Here is a 20085-nt window from a genome sequence, read left to right on the forward strand (position 1 = left end):
GCTAGGTCTGCCATGGCACCCCATTTCGTGTCACATTCTGTGTAGTGGGGGTCCTTTATCCCCGCTACATCACTCAGGGTGTCAGGTAGAACTTCCTTAACCAGGTCATCTGATGCTGAGGAGGAAGACAGGAAGGCTGGGACAGCAATTTGGGTGGCGGTGCGGACACCCAAGCCACTGAGCCTAACAGGAAGAGTGGCTTCTTTCCACTGGCATTCGTTGAGGGAGAGGTTAACAACTTTTTCCAGCATGGTCTTCAGTAAGAGGTCATACTCTTCAAGCTTTCGGTTGTTGTAAGATGGGGCGCACCTCAGAAAGTAGGTTAGCCTCGGAAGGGATAGGCATTTGGTGAGGAGATATAAAGCATCGTGGGCATCGATGTCACCTATTCTGTCTTCCATCCTCCTATGGTCTGCGATTTTTTTGTCAAGGATCTCCTCAATTGCGTTAGACCCGAGGGGGGCTCCAAGGAAGGTGCTGTTTTCGGCCCTAATGACATGGCTTCCAGGCAAGGCAGACCTTATTCAAGCTACGATGTCTGGGTTTGAGGAGACTACTTCACACTTGGAAGGGTTCAGAAAGAGACCCAGGCTTATTTCTTGCTCCCTCATTTTCCTGATATCTGCCAAGAGGTGGTCTACGGTGCCAGCTATAGTGCCATCATCCAAAAACCAGATGTTGAACTCGCTGGACAAGCTTTCGGTGATTTTTTTTAAGACTAAGCAGAAAAGAAGGGGAGCAAGAGGATCATTGTGCTGAACACCTTCATATGATCTGATTTAATGTTCACCAAAGAGCAGTTTTGACTCACCACTGTAGCACGATAGTATGAATGGGTAGAAGGGCCGGAAATGGCGATGTACGGCACAGAGTAGTGCATCTCTTCTGACCATTTTGAAGGCATTCTTAAAGTCCAATTTGAGCAGGGCCTTTTCATCAGAAATGTTGGTGATGTATGCTCGTGCTGCATGGGCAGGCGCTTCACAGCCTTGGGTAATTCCAAATCCTAGCTGGATTGGTTTCAGCAATTCAGCCGCTTGCTGGCTGACTACCCTCGTAGCAGCCAGCAGTTACTACCCTCGTAACAGCAACTGGCCTGATTCCTTCGTCCTTCTTTTTTAGAGCACAGAGGGAGGCACCAAAAAAAGAGGGGCGTGATGACCTCAGGTATATCACCAGCCAGGCACATGTTGACGAACCTTGTGAGTTCCATAAGAAGATCTTGTGCAGCATCACCAACTGCAGGATTTAACATTTGCTTGATGTGTTGAGGTTTTAACCCTGTAATGCCGCCTGCTGACCCAGGTTGGAAAAGAAAGGGCTGCTTTGTAGACCTCAGATTCACCAACAGTTAATGGGTCTGAAATGGTGTCGGCTGGTGGCGGAACGATGTTGTCTCCTTGAGGGGCTCTGGGTGGGTGCTTGCTTTGCAGGGCCCGTGCTGTGGCTGAGTTTTGAGGAGCAATTTTCTTATCACTGGTGAGGACTCTAATATCACTTGCGGTATTTCCCTCTTCAATTTTCTTGGTGATTTGTGCTCTGATTTTGTTCGTTTCCGGTATGTTGTTGTTACCATTTCTGCGGTGGGTGTGTTTTGCTCGAAGAGGCAGGCGAACTAGGTTGTCCCCCCTTGGGTATTCATTTATCGCACTCAGGACCGAGGATGCAAGTGATTTAACCCTCCATGGAGGGATGGTGAGGCATACATTGCCAAACAAAAGGACATTATGCCACGCTTGAATGTTTTCCGGGGCAAAACCTTTTTCAGAAGATTACAGAGTTTGGCTGTTGCATTTGGGCTGGCTGCTTTTGGGATGTGTGGTAATGTTCTAGCAGACGTCGCTATGTTCGCTTGGGTGAGGTTTTCAGATGAGATTAACTTTGGTTTTATATATTGACAAAATATGTATCAAGCCTATCTTGACAGTATAAGTGGCAACCCTTATATCCTGACAAAATAAATGGCAAGCCGTTTATCCTGACAAAATAAGTGGCAACACTTATATCTTGACAAAATAAGTGGCAAGCCACTTATTTTGTCAATATAGAAGACTTGTCACTTATTTTGTCAAGATATATTGTTTGTCATTTATTTTGTCAATATATAACAACCCAATCTCCTTATAATGTTGCTATAAAAATAACAAAAATAAGTACTACTTGATCAAATAAGTAGCACCCGTTATATTTTGACAAAATAAGGGGCAATCCCTATATCTTGACAAAATAAGTGGCATCACCTGTTTATTAACAACATTGAACATTATGAAAGCCAAGAAAATGGTGTTGCATGTAATCACAAAATAGTTAACATTACTCTAAGGTGCTATAAGGCATCTTGCTTCAGAGCCTTCCTTTTACTCCAGTGCTTAATCTGTACAATGTTATTTGTAGCGAGCCGGTCGGCCGAGCGGACAGCACGCTGGTCTTGTGATCCTGTGGTCCTGGGTTCGATCCCAGGCGCCGGCGAGAAACAATGAGCAGTTTCTTTCACCCTATGCCCCTGTTACCTAGCAGTAAAATAGGTACCTGGGTGTTAGTCAGCTGTCATGGGCTGCTTCCTGGGGGTGGAGGCCTGGTCGAGGACCGGGCCGCGGGGACACTGAAAGCCCCGAAATCATCTCAAGATAACCTCAAGAAGATACACAGCAGTAGCTACTTGTGTGTATGGGTATATCGTGGCAGAACATGGCAGCTGTTGGCAGGTTATTTGTGCATATAAGTGGTGGCAGAGAAAGGCAGCTGATGGAGGTTGAACGTTCAGGTGTTCAAATATTATATTTTCATTAAATATAATATATATTTCATTCAAGAGGACCATCATACGAAGCAAGAGGCGTTTTCATTTAATATCTTAAACAGTCGAGGAACACCAGAGGGGAATCTCGTCCAGTTATGTCTTCGTCAAGTAGAGTTCAGGGCTTACATACATTTACCAGTTATGCACCTAGAAAAATGTCCTTCATTACACATTCACAACTTTTATTTCGGACGTCAAATTTTAATTTTTTAAACATTTTTTTTATGCCCTTTAGCGTGAGCCTCCTAAAAATTAAATTAAATACGTGATTAATGAAGGGTGACAGTGCCCTTGATCACATTTATGTTCCAATTACCATCATTAGCCGCACTGCCGTTCTCTGTGAAGACCATCACAACAACTTTAATGGAATTTTGATGTGATTAAATCCCCTCCTACCTCCCTCCCCACCGCCACCCCCCTTATACGTCCACGGGCAGGGATGACCGCCACTCCAAAAGTATTATTATATAGGTAATAATATATGAGCGGGTGGAGGGATATGCTATATAGAGCAACTCAAACAGGTCAATCTCTTTTTTTTTGCCAACAGCTAGAGCACCGTAAAATTTACGTTTTCTGTGCATGGGTCTGGATAGGTTAGGTGGGTTGTTCGACCGTTTTTGGTTTGGCAAATTCAATTGCACTTTTCACGGAGTGTGAACGCGCTGACTGTATACAGTACGAGTGCGTGAGAGTATGCTGGTGCAGAACATTGCAATTTTCAATTCCATGGACCATAGGGCTGGTACACAGGGGACGGAATGCTTGGGGCGAGGATGCAGAAAACTGGAGCAGGTAGAAGGGTACAAGTCAGAGAAGAAAGATGGTTGCCCATCGCGCCCAACCGATAGTGGTACTTGTGGTGCTCGTCCTTTGTATCCATTTGTGTCGCACAGGGGCTTGGGTCTCAATCAGCTGGGTCGAGTTGTGTAAATGCGCGTTTGGGTCTTCCTTCTTCCTTCATCTTCAGGTGCGGTTCTTTCTTCCTAGGACGTCGTCTTCTTAGTCTTCTTCTTCGTCGTCTTGCTGCGTGGCGATGCTGTCGGTCTAGCTTGCAGAAGAAGCCTGGAGTAAGAAGTCATCCTGGCTGTAGGAACTAAGATGCTGGGGAGGAGATGATACTCCCACTGAGAGTTCTTCGCCCAATGAGTCATTTGCGTCCGGTAGGGTGAACGTTGAAGGTGCATGTGAGGGTCTCTGGGGCCGCGGAGCAGGCAGTCGCTGTTGCAGCAGAAGTGCTGCTGGTATCCCTAGCGGGGGCTGATGGCACATCTGCGTCCGCTAGCACCTCGGGTGTTGGTGTTGATGGTAGGTGGTGAACTGGCAGCTGGTGTGGAGGGCACTTCCGCGTGAACGAGAGGAACGGTAGGTGGCGCAGGGTCAGCTGTAGGTATCGATGCTGGGGCAGCCAGCACTGCATCAGGAACGTTTATCCTCGTTAAGCCATTCGCGACATTGAGGTGTTGAATGTGCTCGAAACCAGGTAGTTGTCGGACCTGTTGACCTGTTCCATAAGACGCATGAGGGCGGGAATGATACCGTCGGTTGCAGAGATAGTAGGACGCGTTGGTGGTGGTCGAGGCTGGGGCGCTGGGTAGCTGTGGGGCCCTAATGTGCCGGCTGGAATGCCTGAGAGGAGAGGCTGCTTGCTGCCCGGTAAGGCAGGGAAGGCCTCGAATTGGATGCTGGGTGCAGCGGCGTTGGGTCTTGTGTTTGTTTCGGTGGTGTCGTTCGTGAGGGGGGGGGGCTGAGGCTTTCTTGATTCTGTCAATTACTTGATGACTTCCTGTCTGCTCCAGACATCGATGAGAAATAGCGGTGTGGTCGACATCGCAGAAGAAGCAGCGTTGAACGTCAGCTTCACAGGCGGAGTGGTGATCCTGGGCGCAGATACGACAGCTTGCAGTATGCACTTGTTGGTAAGGTGCGTATATTTGTAGCATCTAAAGCACTGGCGCAGGGTGTAGTATTGTTTCTTTGCCACTTGTGCAGATGGAAATGGATCGATAGTATCAAAAAATGCCTAAATCTATGAACCTAGCATTAGCGGCGAGATACGCTGCATTACAGTGGTGAAGGTGATTTCAGTGTAGGACGTTCGCCGTCGGCTGGTAAGTTTGAATTCCTCAGAGTTTGGGTTTTCATCTTGTATGCTGTCCCGGATTTCTACTAATGTCCAGTCAGTGATCCAGGCGCTGGCCCTATAAGCAAAAGTATTTCTTTCGACCATAATGCAACGTAGGACAGTGAGGTCGATGTTCTAGATGAATAGATTTTTTCTAGATTAAGGGTAGAGAGCAAGAGGTCGGCTACAGTATTCTGGGAGTAGTGCAGCACGATCCTCTCTGGTTCCTGGTGGATGTTGATGGGATTAGCGTTGGTTGTGGTGTTGATGGTCGCATGTGGTGTATGTTTGGATGTGCCGGGGGGGGGGGGGGGGGAACCCTCACCTTGTAGATCGTGGTCGATTGCTACCCCCCTTCCCCTTCCTTTACGGGTCGTAGTAGCGTTGGATGTCGCTTGGAGTGGCAGAGAGGACACATCCTCTCCCATGCCTAGTGTCTAGAAGACGTCCATGTATGACTTATAATGTCAGTGTAGAAGTAATTATTGTCACACGTGAAACAACGGGTCCAGTGATATAATCTCCATCGTGAAAACTTAACACTTTCGCTCACTGGGCACGCAAGCCCCTCACTACCCCAGGTGAGTTTCAGACTTTCATAGGAGCACGCGGTAATTCTGAAAAGTGTATACTCTTTTCAACTTTGTCACCTCAATTCTCGTCCTAGGTCTTTCATTTTGGTATCAATGGGTTCGCAATAGAATTCCCTATAGGAGTTTATGTATATAATGTTAAAAACCGCAACGCGCTCCGCCCGCTGACAAGATGAAAGTGGACAAGAAAAAGAGCACTGCACCACCCAAAGGCGCCTCTCGTTACATTGGAGAGCCCGGTAATACTGAAAAGTGTATACTCTTTTCCACTTTGTCATCTCAATTCTCGTCCTGGGTTTTTCAATTTGGTATCAATGTATTAGCAATAGAATTCTCTATAGGACTAAATGCACATAAAGCCCAAAAGCACAGTGAGAAAATAAGAAAGTGAGAGCGAGTTATGCCGAGAGCACGCAAGAGCAATAAAATGTGTACACTCTCTTCACTTTGGACATCTCAATTCTCGTCCTAGGTCTATCATTTTGGCATTATTGTGTTCGCAATAGAATTTCCTATAAGAGTATATGTAAATATAAAGTCCAAAAGCCCGGCGTACCATCAACAGCAAACAAAGAAAGTGACAGAGCATAACCCCAGTGAGCGCTAATATTATGGGTAAACTATTTTCAACTTTGTTACCTCATTTCTGGTCCTAGGTCTTCATTTTGGTATCAATGTATTTGCAATTAAATTCCCTACAGGAGAATATGCATATAATGTCCAAAACCGTGGCACACCATTCCCGAAGCCGCCGCCAATTTGCCGCCGCTGACGATGGACGACTCAATGCTGCGTCATTACCGGACAATAGTGTCTTAAGTTTCGTTTAAAGTTATGTCCTCCATGTAAACATTCTCACAACGAAGTCATTTATTGCAAATAAAACACAAGTTCTGCAATGATACTATTGAAATTTACCATATAGTAAAAAAAAAGATTGACTGGAAATATATTGCCACAGCAATTACTCTTACAATTGTTATCCCGAAGATGTAGATTTTTGTTTTTTTTATCATATTACCTAGGAAACCAACACAATCGACATTGTGTTGATGCAACCGCTGAAATGGTAATAGAAAATAAAGTGCACTAGAAACAAATATTTTTAAATTTGCTTTTATAGAAAGATGTAGTTTGCAAAAATACGTTGTACCATATAGACGAGGGCTTCTTGGTGTTCAGTCCTGTATTTTATATTGTTCCTGTGCATTAACTGCACTCTAACATGGAAACACATTTTAACGCAAATTTTATAGAGTGTATTATACAGGTGGCGATATTCATTCTCTGGTACATTCCTTGTCAAAGTCCATCATAGTGGGCTATCGATTTCATTCCCTTGTTATTCTTTATTTTAACACAAATGAATGTTTTGCGAACATAGCAGTTCAGTGGTTCAGTATAGTGGTCCTATCCTGTGACTGAAGTTCAGTGACCATAACAATCGAGTAAGTCCAGTGATGAAGTCCTGTGATCCAGTCCGGCGATCCTCTCCTGTGACTCAATCCAGTGATGCAAATGAATGATTTAATCTATTGATCTAGTCCACTGATAATTGTCCAGCTATTAATGTACAGTGATACATGTCAAGCAACCAGGTTCAAAGATCTGTGTCATGTTAATTAAAAAAATCCCGGACCCAGTCTATTGAAACATATCCAGTGATACAATCTAGTGATATGTATCCAGTCATCATGTTCATTGATTCAGAGTTTTGAAACATATACAGTGACACAATCCAATGATCCATGTCCTGTTACAGTGAAAGGTTAATCCGCAATTCCAGAGCTTTGCAAGATGATGACACATTTTATAAATATTCATTATTTCACATGTAGAAAATACTTTCAACGGTGGTATCCTTCATGTTGCTGGTGTTACCACTTGAGAGAGTATTTTGTACACGCTGTTGTTCTTAAGTTTTAATATGCGTCACACATAGAAAGGCAGTTAGAACAGAAAGCAATTCAGGAAATAAAGAAAAATCCAAAATATTTCTTCTCATATGCGAAATCAAAAGCAAAAACCACTGCCAGTATTGGACCTATTCGTACAAGTGAAGGTTCATACACGGAGGATGACAAAGAAATTAGTGAAATCCTAAAAACACAGTATGAGGACATGTTTAGCACTCCAATAAACAACATGAAGGTGGAAGATCCAGACAATTTCTTTATGTGGGATATTCAAACCCATGTAAATATAACTGATATAAACACGAGCGCACTAAATTTTGAAAAAGAAATTGAAAACATGCCCATGCACTCGGCCCCAGGTCCAGACTCATGGAATTCAATATTTATAAAGAAATGCAAAGTGCCGGTAGCACAGGCACTCAGTACAGTGTGGAGGAAGAGCTTGGACACGGGGGAGATACCAGATGCACTTAAAGTAGCAGACATAGCCCCTCTACACAAGGGAGGGAGCAAAGCATTGGCAAAAAATTATAGACCAGTTCCACTAACATCGCACATCATAAAAGTATTTGAGAGAGTGATTAGGAGTCAGGTCACCAATTTCATGGAGACCAATGACCTTCACAACCCAGGCCAACATGGATTTCGAGCGGGAAGATCGTGCCTCTCACAGCTACTTGAGCACTACGACAAAGTCACTGAGGCATTAGAAGAGAAACAGAATGCTGATGTGATATACACGGACTTCGCAAAGGCTTTCGATAAATGTGACCATGGCGTGATAGCACACAAAATGAAGTCAATGGGAATAACCGGTAAAGTAAGACGCTGGATACTCAGTTTTCTGTCAAACAGGACTCGGACAGGACAGCGAGTAACGGTCAACCATATAAAATCTAGTCCAAGTGCAGTGAAAAGCTCTGTACCTCAGGTTACAGTCCTTGCACCGCTGCTTTTCCTTATTCTCATATCAGATATAGACAAAAATACAAGTCACAGCTTCGTATCATCCTTTGCAGATGACACAAAAATCAGTATGAAAATTACCCCGGCTGAGGACATTGAAAAACTTCAAGCTGATATTAATAAAGTTTTCGACTGGGTATCAGAAAATAATATGATGTTTAACAGTGATAAATTCCAGGTACTCAGGTACGGTAAAAATGAGGACCTTAAACATAATACACAGTACAAAACACAATCAAATGTACCCATAGTAGGAAAACAGCATGTAAAGGATTTGGGAATAATAATGTCTGACGACCTAACGTTTAAGGAGCATAACCAAGCAAATATTGCGACAGCCAGAAAAATGATAGGATGGATTACGAGAACTTTCAAATCCAGGGATCCCATCACAATGGTTGTACTCTTCAAGTCACTTGTGTTGTCCCGTCTTGAGTACTGCTCAGTAGTCACTTCCCCCTTCAGAGCAGGAGAGATTGCTGAAATAGAGGGAATACAGAGAACATATACGGCACACATAGACGCAATAAAGCACCTAAATTATTGGGATCGTCTCAAAGCCCTCCAAATGTACTCACTAGAAAGAAGACGAGAGAGATATCAAATAATATACACCTGGAAGATACTGGAGGGCCAAGTACCAAATCTACACAGTAAAATAACAACGTACTGGAGTGAACGACATGGAAGAAAATGTAGAATAGTACCAGTGAAGAGCAGAGGTGCCATAAGCACAATCAGAGAACACTGTATAAACATCAGAGGTCCGCGGTTGTTCATCGTCCTCCCAGCAAGCAGAAGAAATATTGCCGGAACAACCGTGGACATTTTCAAGAGGAAACTAGATTTATTCCTCCAAGGAGTGCCGGACCAACCGGGCTGTGGTGGGTATGTGGGCCTGCGGGCCGCTCCAAGCAACAGCCTGGTGGACCAAACTCTCACAAGTCGAGCCTGGCCTCGGGCCGGGCTTGGGGAGTAGAAGAACTCCCAGAACCCCATCAACCAGGTATCAACCAGGTAAACACACACACATTCCCAAGTCATCTCCAGGTCTTGCCTAGTTAACTACGGATGGGTATAACCATTTTGACTATTGTGATTATTTATTGACTTCGTCACATTCAATTCTTTTACTGTGTGTACCCACCTAGTTGTGCTTGCGGGTGTTGAGCTTTGGCTCTTTGGTCCCGCATCTCATCTGTCAATCAACTGGTGTACAGATTCCTGAGCCTACTGGGCTCTATCATATCTACATTTGAAACTGTGTATAGAAACAGCCTCAACCATATCACTGCTTAATATATTCCACCTGTTAACAACTTTGACACTGAAAAAGTTCATTCTAACGTCCCCGTGGCTCATTTGGGTACTCAGTCTCCACCTGTGTCCACTTGTTCGCATACCACCTGTGGTAAACAGTTTATCCTTACCTTCCCTGTCACCTTTCCCTGCCTTTATCCTACCCTGTGTAGATTGTGGTTTTGGCTGTCTGTAGTTTATTGGGACTATTCCCTGCATGTTTGTTTATTCCTTCTTGAAATTGTATATTATTGTTTATTTAAACATTATTATTACTATTAGTATTATTGCTGACACAGTGCCAGAAAATAGTTTTTCATTTATTGCATTGCTATCTGTATGTTTTTTTTTTTAGGGGAGCAGGAATATTCCTGCACGAGCCCTTAGCCTATGGCTGGCCCACTCGTTGCTGTATTTTACAGATGCAAGTGTACACTCTCTAACTGGCCAGTAGCTCGTTTTTTTCTGTTGTAAAACATTTTAATTACTTCTACATTAGCCTTGTGATGATTACAAAATTTGTTAATCATTCCTCAATTAGTTTTATAGATTCTATGAACCATTGTATCACTATTACATGGTACCGAAATCGGAATACATTGATTTTAGAAAGCTGGGCATTGTTTTTTTTTCTGGTACACAATCAACTTAACACAAAAACATATCTAAAAAAATATTGTCTTGAGCGTCAAGCAAGTGAAACGTGCATTTACAGCATAAAGTAATTAAAAAAAAGAGATTGGCAAGCTTAACTACCATTCAGTCTCCTGATGATTATTTGTTGGGTAACAAGTATATATAATGAGTTATTGCAGCTTAGAATACAGTCTAAGAAATTCCTGTCCTGGAAATTCAATTGAGTGTTCCAATCAAAGTATCCAATTGATTGATACAACCCAGTGAACCAATCCATAAATCCAGTCCTCTAACTGGATTCAGTGATTCAGTTCGGTGATCTAGTCCCTTTATTCAGTGTAGTGATTTAGACCAGTAATCCAGTCCAGTCGTTTAATTCATTGATCCCGTCAAGTGATTCAGCCCTGTAATACAATCCTGAAATGCAGGCTATTTCAAAGCATGGGGGAAAAAATTCCACTAGTACTGCAGACTGACTTTCACTAGTGAGAATGCTCACCAAATCCTCTAACTGACAATCAAGTGGCATAATGTTCCACTGATGCTTTTGATTGATTTGCAAGAGAACAAATGCTTCAATAGTTTTTCACAGTTACTTTGAAGGTCGAGGGTATTCCACAAATATTCCAGACGGACTTCCGTTTGTGCAAATTTACTTTTAATTCTATAGTTTCTATTCTAAGTATTCTGAGGGTTTAAACGTTCCATATAAGGGAACATTTAAGGGTGAAAACTGTTCACTAATACTCCAACACCAATTCCTACAATGAAAATGGTCCAATAACGTTCCCGATGGACTTCAATGAGGAATTAGCTCAATTAATGCTTCGATCGTCATTACAAATTTGTTTCATTAATGCTTATTACTAAACTCTAGAAGTCATAATTCTTCATTAAAGCTTCAAACTGAATTCTCTTGGGTGACAAAACTCAGCTAATACTCCAAACTGACTTTCAAGGATGACTTCATTATTAATCCCAACAAACTACGAAGAGAGAAAGTGCTCCACTAGAGCTCCAGACAGAACTCAGTGAGAGAATGATCTACTAATTACACAGCCTCACCTTCCAATGGTGAGAATATTTCAAACAAATGCTTCAGATTCACTTTCAATGGTGAGGAGGATACTAGACTTGTGGTCTAGCCTGATTTCCAGGGATGAAAATAATCCACTACTTCTTCAGTCTGACCTTTTAAAGTGGTGAATGCTACATTGCTGCATCAGGCTGACTTTCAACGATGTAAATTTTCAAGGCTAATCCAGAGAAGATTGTGAATGCAATTAAAATGATCGACTCAAACATTACATAGATGAGAATACACTTCCTAGATCTAGATTTACTTACTAAGGGTATAACTGGTCCGCAAATACTCCAAATTGACTTTCAATTAAGAAAATGTTCCCCTAGAGCTCCTGAGTGATCATCGAAAGGCGAGAATTATCACTAATGCTCCAGTCTGACATTCCAAGAAAAGAATGCTAAAAAAAATTCCCTACTGAATTTACGTGCATGAAAATGCTCATGTAATGTCCAATGTTGACTATGCAAGGGGTGAAACGACTCCCATATTTCTTCATATTTCAATCAAGGTATGAATGATCCTCGACACTCAGGAATGACCTTCCCAGAGTGAAAATGCTTCCCCAATGAACCTAAATGATCTTTCAAAGTTGCTAATTTCGTATAATGTTCATATATTGACCTTACTAGGACATAATTTTCAGCTAACAATTCAGACTGACCATGCAAGGGAGAGAATGCTCCAGTGATGTTTCAGATTGAATAAGAAGCATTATATAAGACTTACAAAAATCACACAAAAGTCTTTAGTAGTCAAAAGTATGTTTTAAAAAATGTTCACTGCAAAAAATACTAAGATTATCCAGACTGTTCAAGGAGCTGCCATGTCAGTACGTTGATTAAAAAAGTTTTCACTCTTCCAAATTCCCATTTTTTATTGCAAATTTCATGCAATTTTTTTGGGGAAAAAATTAGATACGAAATTGAAACTGTTTATCATTCACAGCAATTATTTACCACATTTACTCAGCACTTTCAACTGGTTTGAGAAATCATTAACAAAATTTTGGTTTAAAATAACAACACTGTTCAGACGCCAGTATGACGTCTCTTCCTCTGCTCGCTATCTCCTCCGCTCCCCTCTTTGTTCTTCCCCTTTCCCTGCTCGCTACCTCTTCCCCCTCCCTTGCTCGCCACCTCTTCTCCTCCCATCTCCGCTCTTTTTCTTCCTCTGCTCGCTACTTCTTTTCCTCCCGTCTCCGCTCTTCTCTCCCCTCCTACACCTAGAGCCGAGGGACTTCATGCTCATTTACGACGGTTCAAAATGAGAGTTCAAAATAGCGACGCCAGGGCAACTGGGAGTTGTGTTCCAGGGCAGCTGGGAGTTGTGTTCCAGGGCAGCTGAGACTTGTGTTCCAGGGCAGCTGGGAGTTGTGTTCCAGGGCAACTGGGAGTTGTGTTCCAGGGCAGCTGGGAGTTGTGTTCCAGGGCAACTGGGAGTTGTGTTCCAGGGCAGCTGGGAGTTGTGTTCCAGGGCAGCTGAGACTTGTGTTCCAGGGCAGCTGAGACTTGTGTTCCAGGGCAGCTGGGAGTTGTGTTCCAGGGCAGCTGGGAGTTGTGTTCCAGGGCAACTGGGAGTTGTGTTCCAGGGCAGCTGGGAGTTGTGTTCCAGGGCAGCTGAGACTTGTGTTCCAGGGCAGCTGGGAGTTGTGTTCCAGGGCAGCTGGGAGTTGTGCTCCAGGGCAGCTGGGAGTTGTGGTCCAGGGCAGCTGGGAGTTGTGTTTGTTACGGCCCTATTGGGTTGCAACTGGGGTTCTTCTCTGACGTTATAAGAGTTTGGGTATCCGGCCCCAAGTTAGTAGTGGCTTTCAAGGGGTGTGTTCCGTAATGCAAGTAAATTAAAGGGGAAGGGATACAAATACACTAAATTAAATATATAATTACCACCACCAATAAATAAATATCTATACTGTCACACGGGGGCTATAAATATTCAATGTGCAGAATCGTCTTCCTCTGAAGACGCGGAACATTCCACGGTGCTCAAGATGAGTAGCCCTGGTTCTCTTCTCGTGGCCTCACGATGAATCCTTAGATTCTCTAGGCAAATCTACCCTGGCCATAGGCCAGCCAAATTACAGTCCCACTGGGTGCACCGTCGTGGAGGCCTTCAACCACTAATCCAGCCTGTAGCTGGCAGGTTCCAATCAGCTCCGCTGCGTAGGCCACTCTACGACCGATACTAGGGTTGCGAGCCCTATGCAGGAGCCTCGTGTGATTGTGATTCCACAGATCACTCTCCTCACCACAGTGGCTAGTCTCTTTCACCAGTCAACCCCCGGGTACGACGATTCCTCAACTCTGCCACGTCACAGGCAGGCTAACACTCTCAGCAGTGTTCGTCCTGGAGCAACTCACAGCTTCTTCAGCAAACACGTGGAGAGACTTTGGCTGCCTTGGGTAGACTGCCCATCGTCCAATCCAGCAGTCCCAGGTCGACTCTGTAATCAGACACGTCATCAGTACTAGGGACACCCTAGGGCACCTCACTTACAGGCTTAGACACAAACGCCCACCTATCCACTCCATAGATGGCGTTGCTGTCTAAGCGTCACCTCACCAGAGGTCAGCAACGGCTACGTTATGAGCTGATTAAGACGGGAAACCAGCCCCTGTGGCCGGTATATCTCGTCCTCACTAGATGGCGTCGTCCATTTGGAGGGGGTTTCAGGAGCTGACCCAGAGATGGTGTGGACGTCACTGCTCCGTGCTACGACGCTGGGCTCGGGTCCGTAACACCTCCCCACCAAAAAGAATTTGGTTTGGGTTTCTATAAAAAAAAAAAAATTAGTGCATGGATACTACTCAAAACAGACTCACATCTATGAACTGGAGTGGCGAGGATGTCTTGTCCGAAAAACTGTCCGAACGGGAAACTCTGGCATGAAGGAAACTTGCAGATGGAAGGCAATGCCCTGCTTGATGTGACTTCTCACACCTTCACTGAGATGTCAAGCAGGGGCATAATCTCACATGTCTCGAGTAAGGATTGGTATAGACTCGATCTGGGGTGAATCGACACTTCCCTGTTGGAAGATGTGATGATGGCTGTTTCCTGTGATGATGGCTGGTCACAGACGGCATTCCTGGTACCGGTCCGGTAGTCCTTCAGGGAGTCGGGAACCTGAAATACAGGGGTCTGATAATTTAGAGTGACAGCGACAGTGGGTAAGTCAGTACTTACAGCATACGCCACTACTAGGTCCACACCTAGTCTCCACAGGGCTGTTCGTACATTGAAGATGGTGTCCGCTCTACCACCGTCAGGTCGACCAACGTTCCGCAGAACGCTACCTCCAGGCTCAACAATCATGCGGGGGTTGTCAACCTGTCGGAAGCAGTCACTGATAATGTCATTTCTTATACCTCCTGTATCTATCATCACCTTCCAGGTCCCTCCTTTGACTGCAACACTTGCAATGCAAACCTCCAATCCTTGGGATCCCTTCGCGATGTTCATGGGAGCCATCATCTGTCGGGTCGTCCACTGATCCTTACTGAGAACACACGTAAGAACAAAAAATACCGCTAGGAAACATTTGGTTAACTGAGGGATAAGCTTCCTGAGCCTGTAATGTCCATAGCCGGCTATAACCATTAGCATGGTTTGGACCGAAGAGGGCACTAAAACCTTCGCACATACCTTCTAACGTCTGGGTAATCTTTGGCGGGTTGAATGAATGCTGTACCTTGCCATACCGCAAGTACTCGTCCGCCTTCACTCCAGACTCTTGTGTATCCGTGGGTGCTTGTACACTAGGCCTCTCTTCTTGCTCCGTTGCTTCTGCCTCCTTAACCTCATGTTCCTCGTCGGGAGAAGAATCAGGAGACTCTGCTATAATGCTGTCGATCTGTGGGTGAGAGGAAGGATTAAACATATTTAATTCCGGGTCTGTCCGTACCTGGATATTACCAATGCCTGCCGTTACTTCGGACCTTGCTGTTCCAGCTGACTCGTCCACAATCTTGGGATGATTGTTGCTCCAATCTGTCACCAAGTCGTTGGCTAGTATCACGTCAATCCCAGCTATAGGTAGGGTATCGACTACTGCCAACGCACATGTGCCGCTGAAGTAAGGCGAGTCTAGATGTACTGGCACTAAGGGGGCGACATACTGCGTCCTAGGAAACCCAACCAGGACAACCTTTTGTCTCCCATCCACACTCACTCCCTCGGGTAACGAGTTTCTCACGATCAGGGACTGGGCTGCTCCACTATCTCTGAGCACTACAACTGATCTGCCAGTATGATCACTCGATACATACCCGCTTGAAGTGTGAGGGGAAAACAATCTTGGTTCTTCCTGATTAGTCATAGACTGGCTTCCTTCTGGTGGTGTCACACAGCTCATTAACATCACCTCCCTACGTGGGCCGCTACCTCTTCTGCCTCGGCACATAGCAGCTACATGCCCTTTCTGCCCACAAGTCCAACACACCATATTCCTCCTCGGACTCCGGTGTTTCGGACTGTTAGGACTAGTCCTTCGAGGGCTACTTGGGGGCGTCTTCACAGCGCTTTGTGGGACGGGTCTCTCCTCTTCCTGATGAGGTTTGTCAAACCGGCGTGGGTAATTCCTCGGGACATACCTAGCAGAAGGCCTATGCTTTAAGATGTACTCTTCAGCCATGGTGGCTGCCGCACGTAAGGTCTCTACCTGCTGCTCTTCTAAGTACGTCTTCAGGTCTCCAGACAGACAGTCTTTGAAGTCCTCTAACAGTATGAGCTGCTCGAGGTCTTCTTTGGTCTCCACCTTCCAAGAAGCACACCATTCCTGGAACAGCCGCTCCTTGATTGTGGCGAATTCGGTGAACGTGTGCTCTGAGGTCTTTTTCAGGTTCCTGAACTTCTGCCTGTAAGCCTCAGGTACCAATTGGTACGCCACGAGCACTACCTTCTTCACCTTGTCGAAATCGCCGGAGTCATCAAGGGACAACGTGGAGTAGGCGATTTGGGCCTTCCCAGTCAAGACGGACTGTATCATGATGGCCCAATTCTCCTTTGGCCACTCCAAAGAGGCTGCGACTTTCTCGAAGCTTTGAAACTTCCTTCTCATTGAACTTCGGGACCATCTTGATGTTCCTTACCGGATCGAAAAGACTTGTGTCCGTTGTTTGCCTCCAACCACCTAATCGCAATACTTCTAGCTCATGTTGTCTCTCTTTTTCTTCTCTGTCTCGTCGTTCTTGCCTATCACGATCTTCTCTTTCTCGTTCTTCTCTCTCTCGTTTCTCTTCTCTTTCTCGTTCCTTTCCTCGCTCTTGTCTTTCTCTTTCTCTTTCTCGTTCTAATTCTAAACGCCTCATCTCCAATTCTTTTTCTAGTCTCTCTCTTTCCATTTCTAATTTCTTATCTTCTCTCTCTCTCGCTCTCTCTTCTCTCTCTTTAGCGATTTCTAGCTTTTTCCATTCTATTTCACAGTGGATCTCTAGTTCACGCATTTTCACAGTAAGTAAACTTATATCCAGCTCATTCTCACCACTTTCGACATCACTACCCTTACCTTCCTTTTCAGTGGAAGCTATCTCCTCACCTTCCTTTATACTATGTGCCTCGCTTTCCTTTTTCTCCTCGGCCTTCAAGTGTTTGTGAACCTTTGACAAGATCTCCACACGGGAATCACTTGCACGTATTTTGATCTCCAGAAAGGCAATCACTAACACGAGTTCCTGTTTTCCCAGATATTTTAATCTGGCAAGACAGTCCTCCTTGTTCAGAAAGGCCTGAACATAGTCCAGATCGTTGATGGTTGCTTTTTCTGCCATTGTCACTTAGATGGAACACTAGCACTTAACACACCACTTTCACGTTAGCACTTAACACACCAAGTACTGTTCTACGTCAATATTGTACTTTATCGCACCTAACACCGCACTTTGCCAATATTGCACGTAATTACACCGGGCACCGCACTACGCAATATTGCACTTAATCACAGCGAGCACCGCACTCTATAATATTCCACTGAATCACTCCGAGCACCGCACAGGGCGTATAACGTCCAAATAGTCACACACAGGGGGAATTATTTACAGGGATTGCGCCACTTCGCCACCCCTGTCAAACATACTTGACAAGGGGTCGGATCCCGCTGGGGATGCCAATTATGTTACGGCCCTATTGGGTCGCAACTGGGGGTTCTTCTCTGATGTTATAAGAGTTTGGGTATCCGGCCCCAAGTTAGTAGTGGCTCTCAAGGGGTGTGTTCTGTAACGCAAGTAAATTAAAGGGGAAGGGATACAAATACACTAAATTAAATATATAATTACCACCACCAATAAATAAATATCTATACTGTCACACGGGGGGTATAAATATTCAATGTGCAGAATCGTCTTCCTCTGAAGACGCGGAACGTTCCACGGTACTCAAGATGAGTAGCCCTGGTTCTCTTCTCGTGGCCTCACGATGAATCCTTAGATTCTCTAGGCGAATCTACCCTGGCCACAGGCCAGCCAAATCACAGTCCCACTGGGTGCACCGTCGTGGAGGCCTTCAACCACTAATCCAACCTGTAGCTGGCAGGTTCCAATCAGCTCTGCTGCGTAGGCCACTCCACGACCGATACTAGGGTTGCGAGCCCTAGGCAGGAGCCACGTGTGATTCCACAGATCACTCTCCTCACCACAGTGGCTAGTCTCTTTCACCAGTCAACCCCCGGGTACGACGATTCCTCAACTCTGCCACGTCACAGGCAGGCTAACACTCTTAGTAGTGTTCGTCCAGGAGCAACTCACAGCTTCTTCAGCAAACACGAGGAGAGACTTTGGGTGCCTTGGGTAGACTGCCCATCGTCCAATCCAGCAGTCCCAGGTCGACTCTGTAATCAGACACGTCATCAGTACTAGGGACACCCTAGGGCACCTCACTTACAGGCTTAGACACAAAAGCCCACCTATCCACTCCATAGATGGCGTTGCTGTCTAAGCGTCACCTCACCAGAGGTCAGCAACGGCTACGTTACAAGCTGATTAAGACGGGAAACCAGCCCCTGTGGCCGGTATATCTCGTCCTCACTAGATGGCGTCGTCCATTTGGAGGGGGTTTCGGGAGCTGACCCACAGATGGCGTGGACGTCACTGCTCCGTGCTACGACGCTGGGCTCGGGTCCATAACAGTGTTCCAGGGCAGCTGGGAGTGGGGTTTCAGGGCAGCTGGGAGTGGGGTTTCAGGGCAGCTGGGAGTTATGTTCCAAAGCAGCTGGGAGCTATGTTCCAGGGCAGCTGGGAATTGTGCTCCAGGGCAGCTGGGAACTGTGCTATAGGGCGGCTGGGAATTGTGCTCCAGAGAGGGTGGAAGTTGAGTTCCAGGGTAGCTGAGAGTTGAGTTCCAGAACCGCTGGGAATTTTGATCCAGGGCAGTTGGGAGTTAGGTTCTAGGGAGCTGGAAGTTGTATTCCAGTGCACCTAGGAGTTTGATTCCAGGGCCGCTTAGAGTTGAGTTTCATAGAAGCTAAGAGTTGGGATCCAGGGCAACTGGTATATGAGTGTATTGTATGGTTGTAGTCTGTTTGCAAACGAGTGAGTACAAACTCACCCAATATCTGGGAATTTAACCCAGCAGTTATTTTTTTCCTGCTGTATTACTGTAGTCATTGTTATGGTACATGGTCTTGAGGTAATCAAGTAAGAGTCCTGCAAGTAGTGCAAGAAAATATACATTATGAACACTGCCGTAATATGATGACCAAACCACACCCCAGAAGATGAAGAAACGAGGACGTTTCGGTCCGTTCTGGACCATTATCAAGTCGTATGTGACTTGAAAATGGTCCAGGACGGACCGAAACGTTGTCGTTTCTTTATGTTCTTGTGTGTCTTTGGCTATTCTATCTTCAGCTACGTTATTGTAACTCGTCGACTGCACTGTCTTAATATACTCAAATGGACAAGGGTAAACCTCATTTCAGATACATCTTCTCTTGTCGTGGTTCACCCGAAAGACATTTCAGCTGCGCTACCAATGCACAAAGGCAACGGATGCAATCCCTTGATTGAAATCACCAAATAGAAGAAATCTTTTCGAAGGGAAACAATTTGGTTAAGGAATTCTGTCACCTTGCCACTTTCATCTTGCGTAACCAGATGTTTTGCACTACCCACGGTAATAATTATATTAATTATATATATTCTATATATTTAATGCAAACATATGAATTAGACGTATTTGGTAGCAGTCTTTCTTGCAAACATATGTTGTTGAATATGACCGGCAGGGTAAAATTAATGATTCTAACACGAACCCTTTCAATATTTCTTCGCAAAGTCATTCGTTATATTTTCAAAGACAAATTTACCATGCTTTTGAATAGACATAAATTCTCTTTGGGTGAGGTTGTACAGAATAATTGAATGAAACAAGTGGATGAATGTCATAACATAGGATATTTCATAGGGTATTGCATGCATCAACAAAAGCAGCTTATGTCCTGTTGGGAAGAAAGCTTACTCTATTTATGGATTGATGTTTAATTAATAGATCAATTTAAATTAATCGAAGGACCACCCTATTTTTACTGAAAAGGGAAATAGATAAAGGAATAATAGATAAGGACTGAAATACCAGTGCCTATGGATAATGGCACTAATAAGAGTTATTCTTTAAACCTTAATGGACTGTACATTAAATTAATGTTCGCAAATAAACTTTCCGTCCTTCACAAA

At 44.7% G+C, this 20085-nt stretch overlaps 1 protein-coding gene across 1 annotated transcript in view; it reads right to left on the reverse strand.

The window, feature by feature from the left end:
* The window catches only part of LOC138363599 (trichohyalin-like), a 33444-nt gene extending 16257 nt beyond the window's left edge, over positions 1–17187 (reverse strand). The window contains exons 1-3 of the mRNA XM_069322963.1: positions 16613–17187; positions 14699–14918; positions 14358–14545 (exon numbers count right to left, since the gene is read on the reverse strand). Coding sequence (XP_069179064.1) covers positions 14358–14545; positions 14699–14918; positions 16613–17187 — 983 coding nt within the window. The remainder of the gene's footprint in view (positions 1–14357; positions 14546–14698; positions 14919–16612) is intronic.
* Between the last annotated feature and the right edge of the window lie 2898 nt (positions 17188–20085).

The sequence above is a fragment of the Procambarus clarkii genome, chromosome 11 (assembly GCF_040958095.1).
Source record: "Procambarus clarkii isolate CNS0578487 chromosome 11, FALCON_Pclarkii_2.0, whole genome shotgun sequence".
NCBI lineage: Eukaryota > Metazoa > Arthropoda > Malacostraca > Decapoda > Cambaridae > Procambarus > Procambarus clarkii.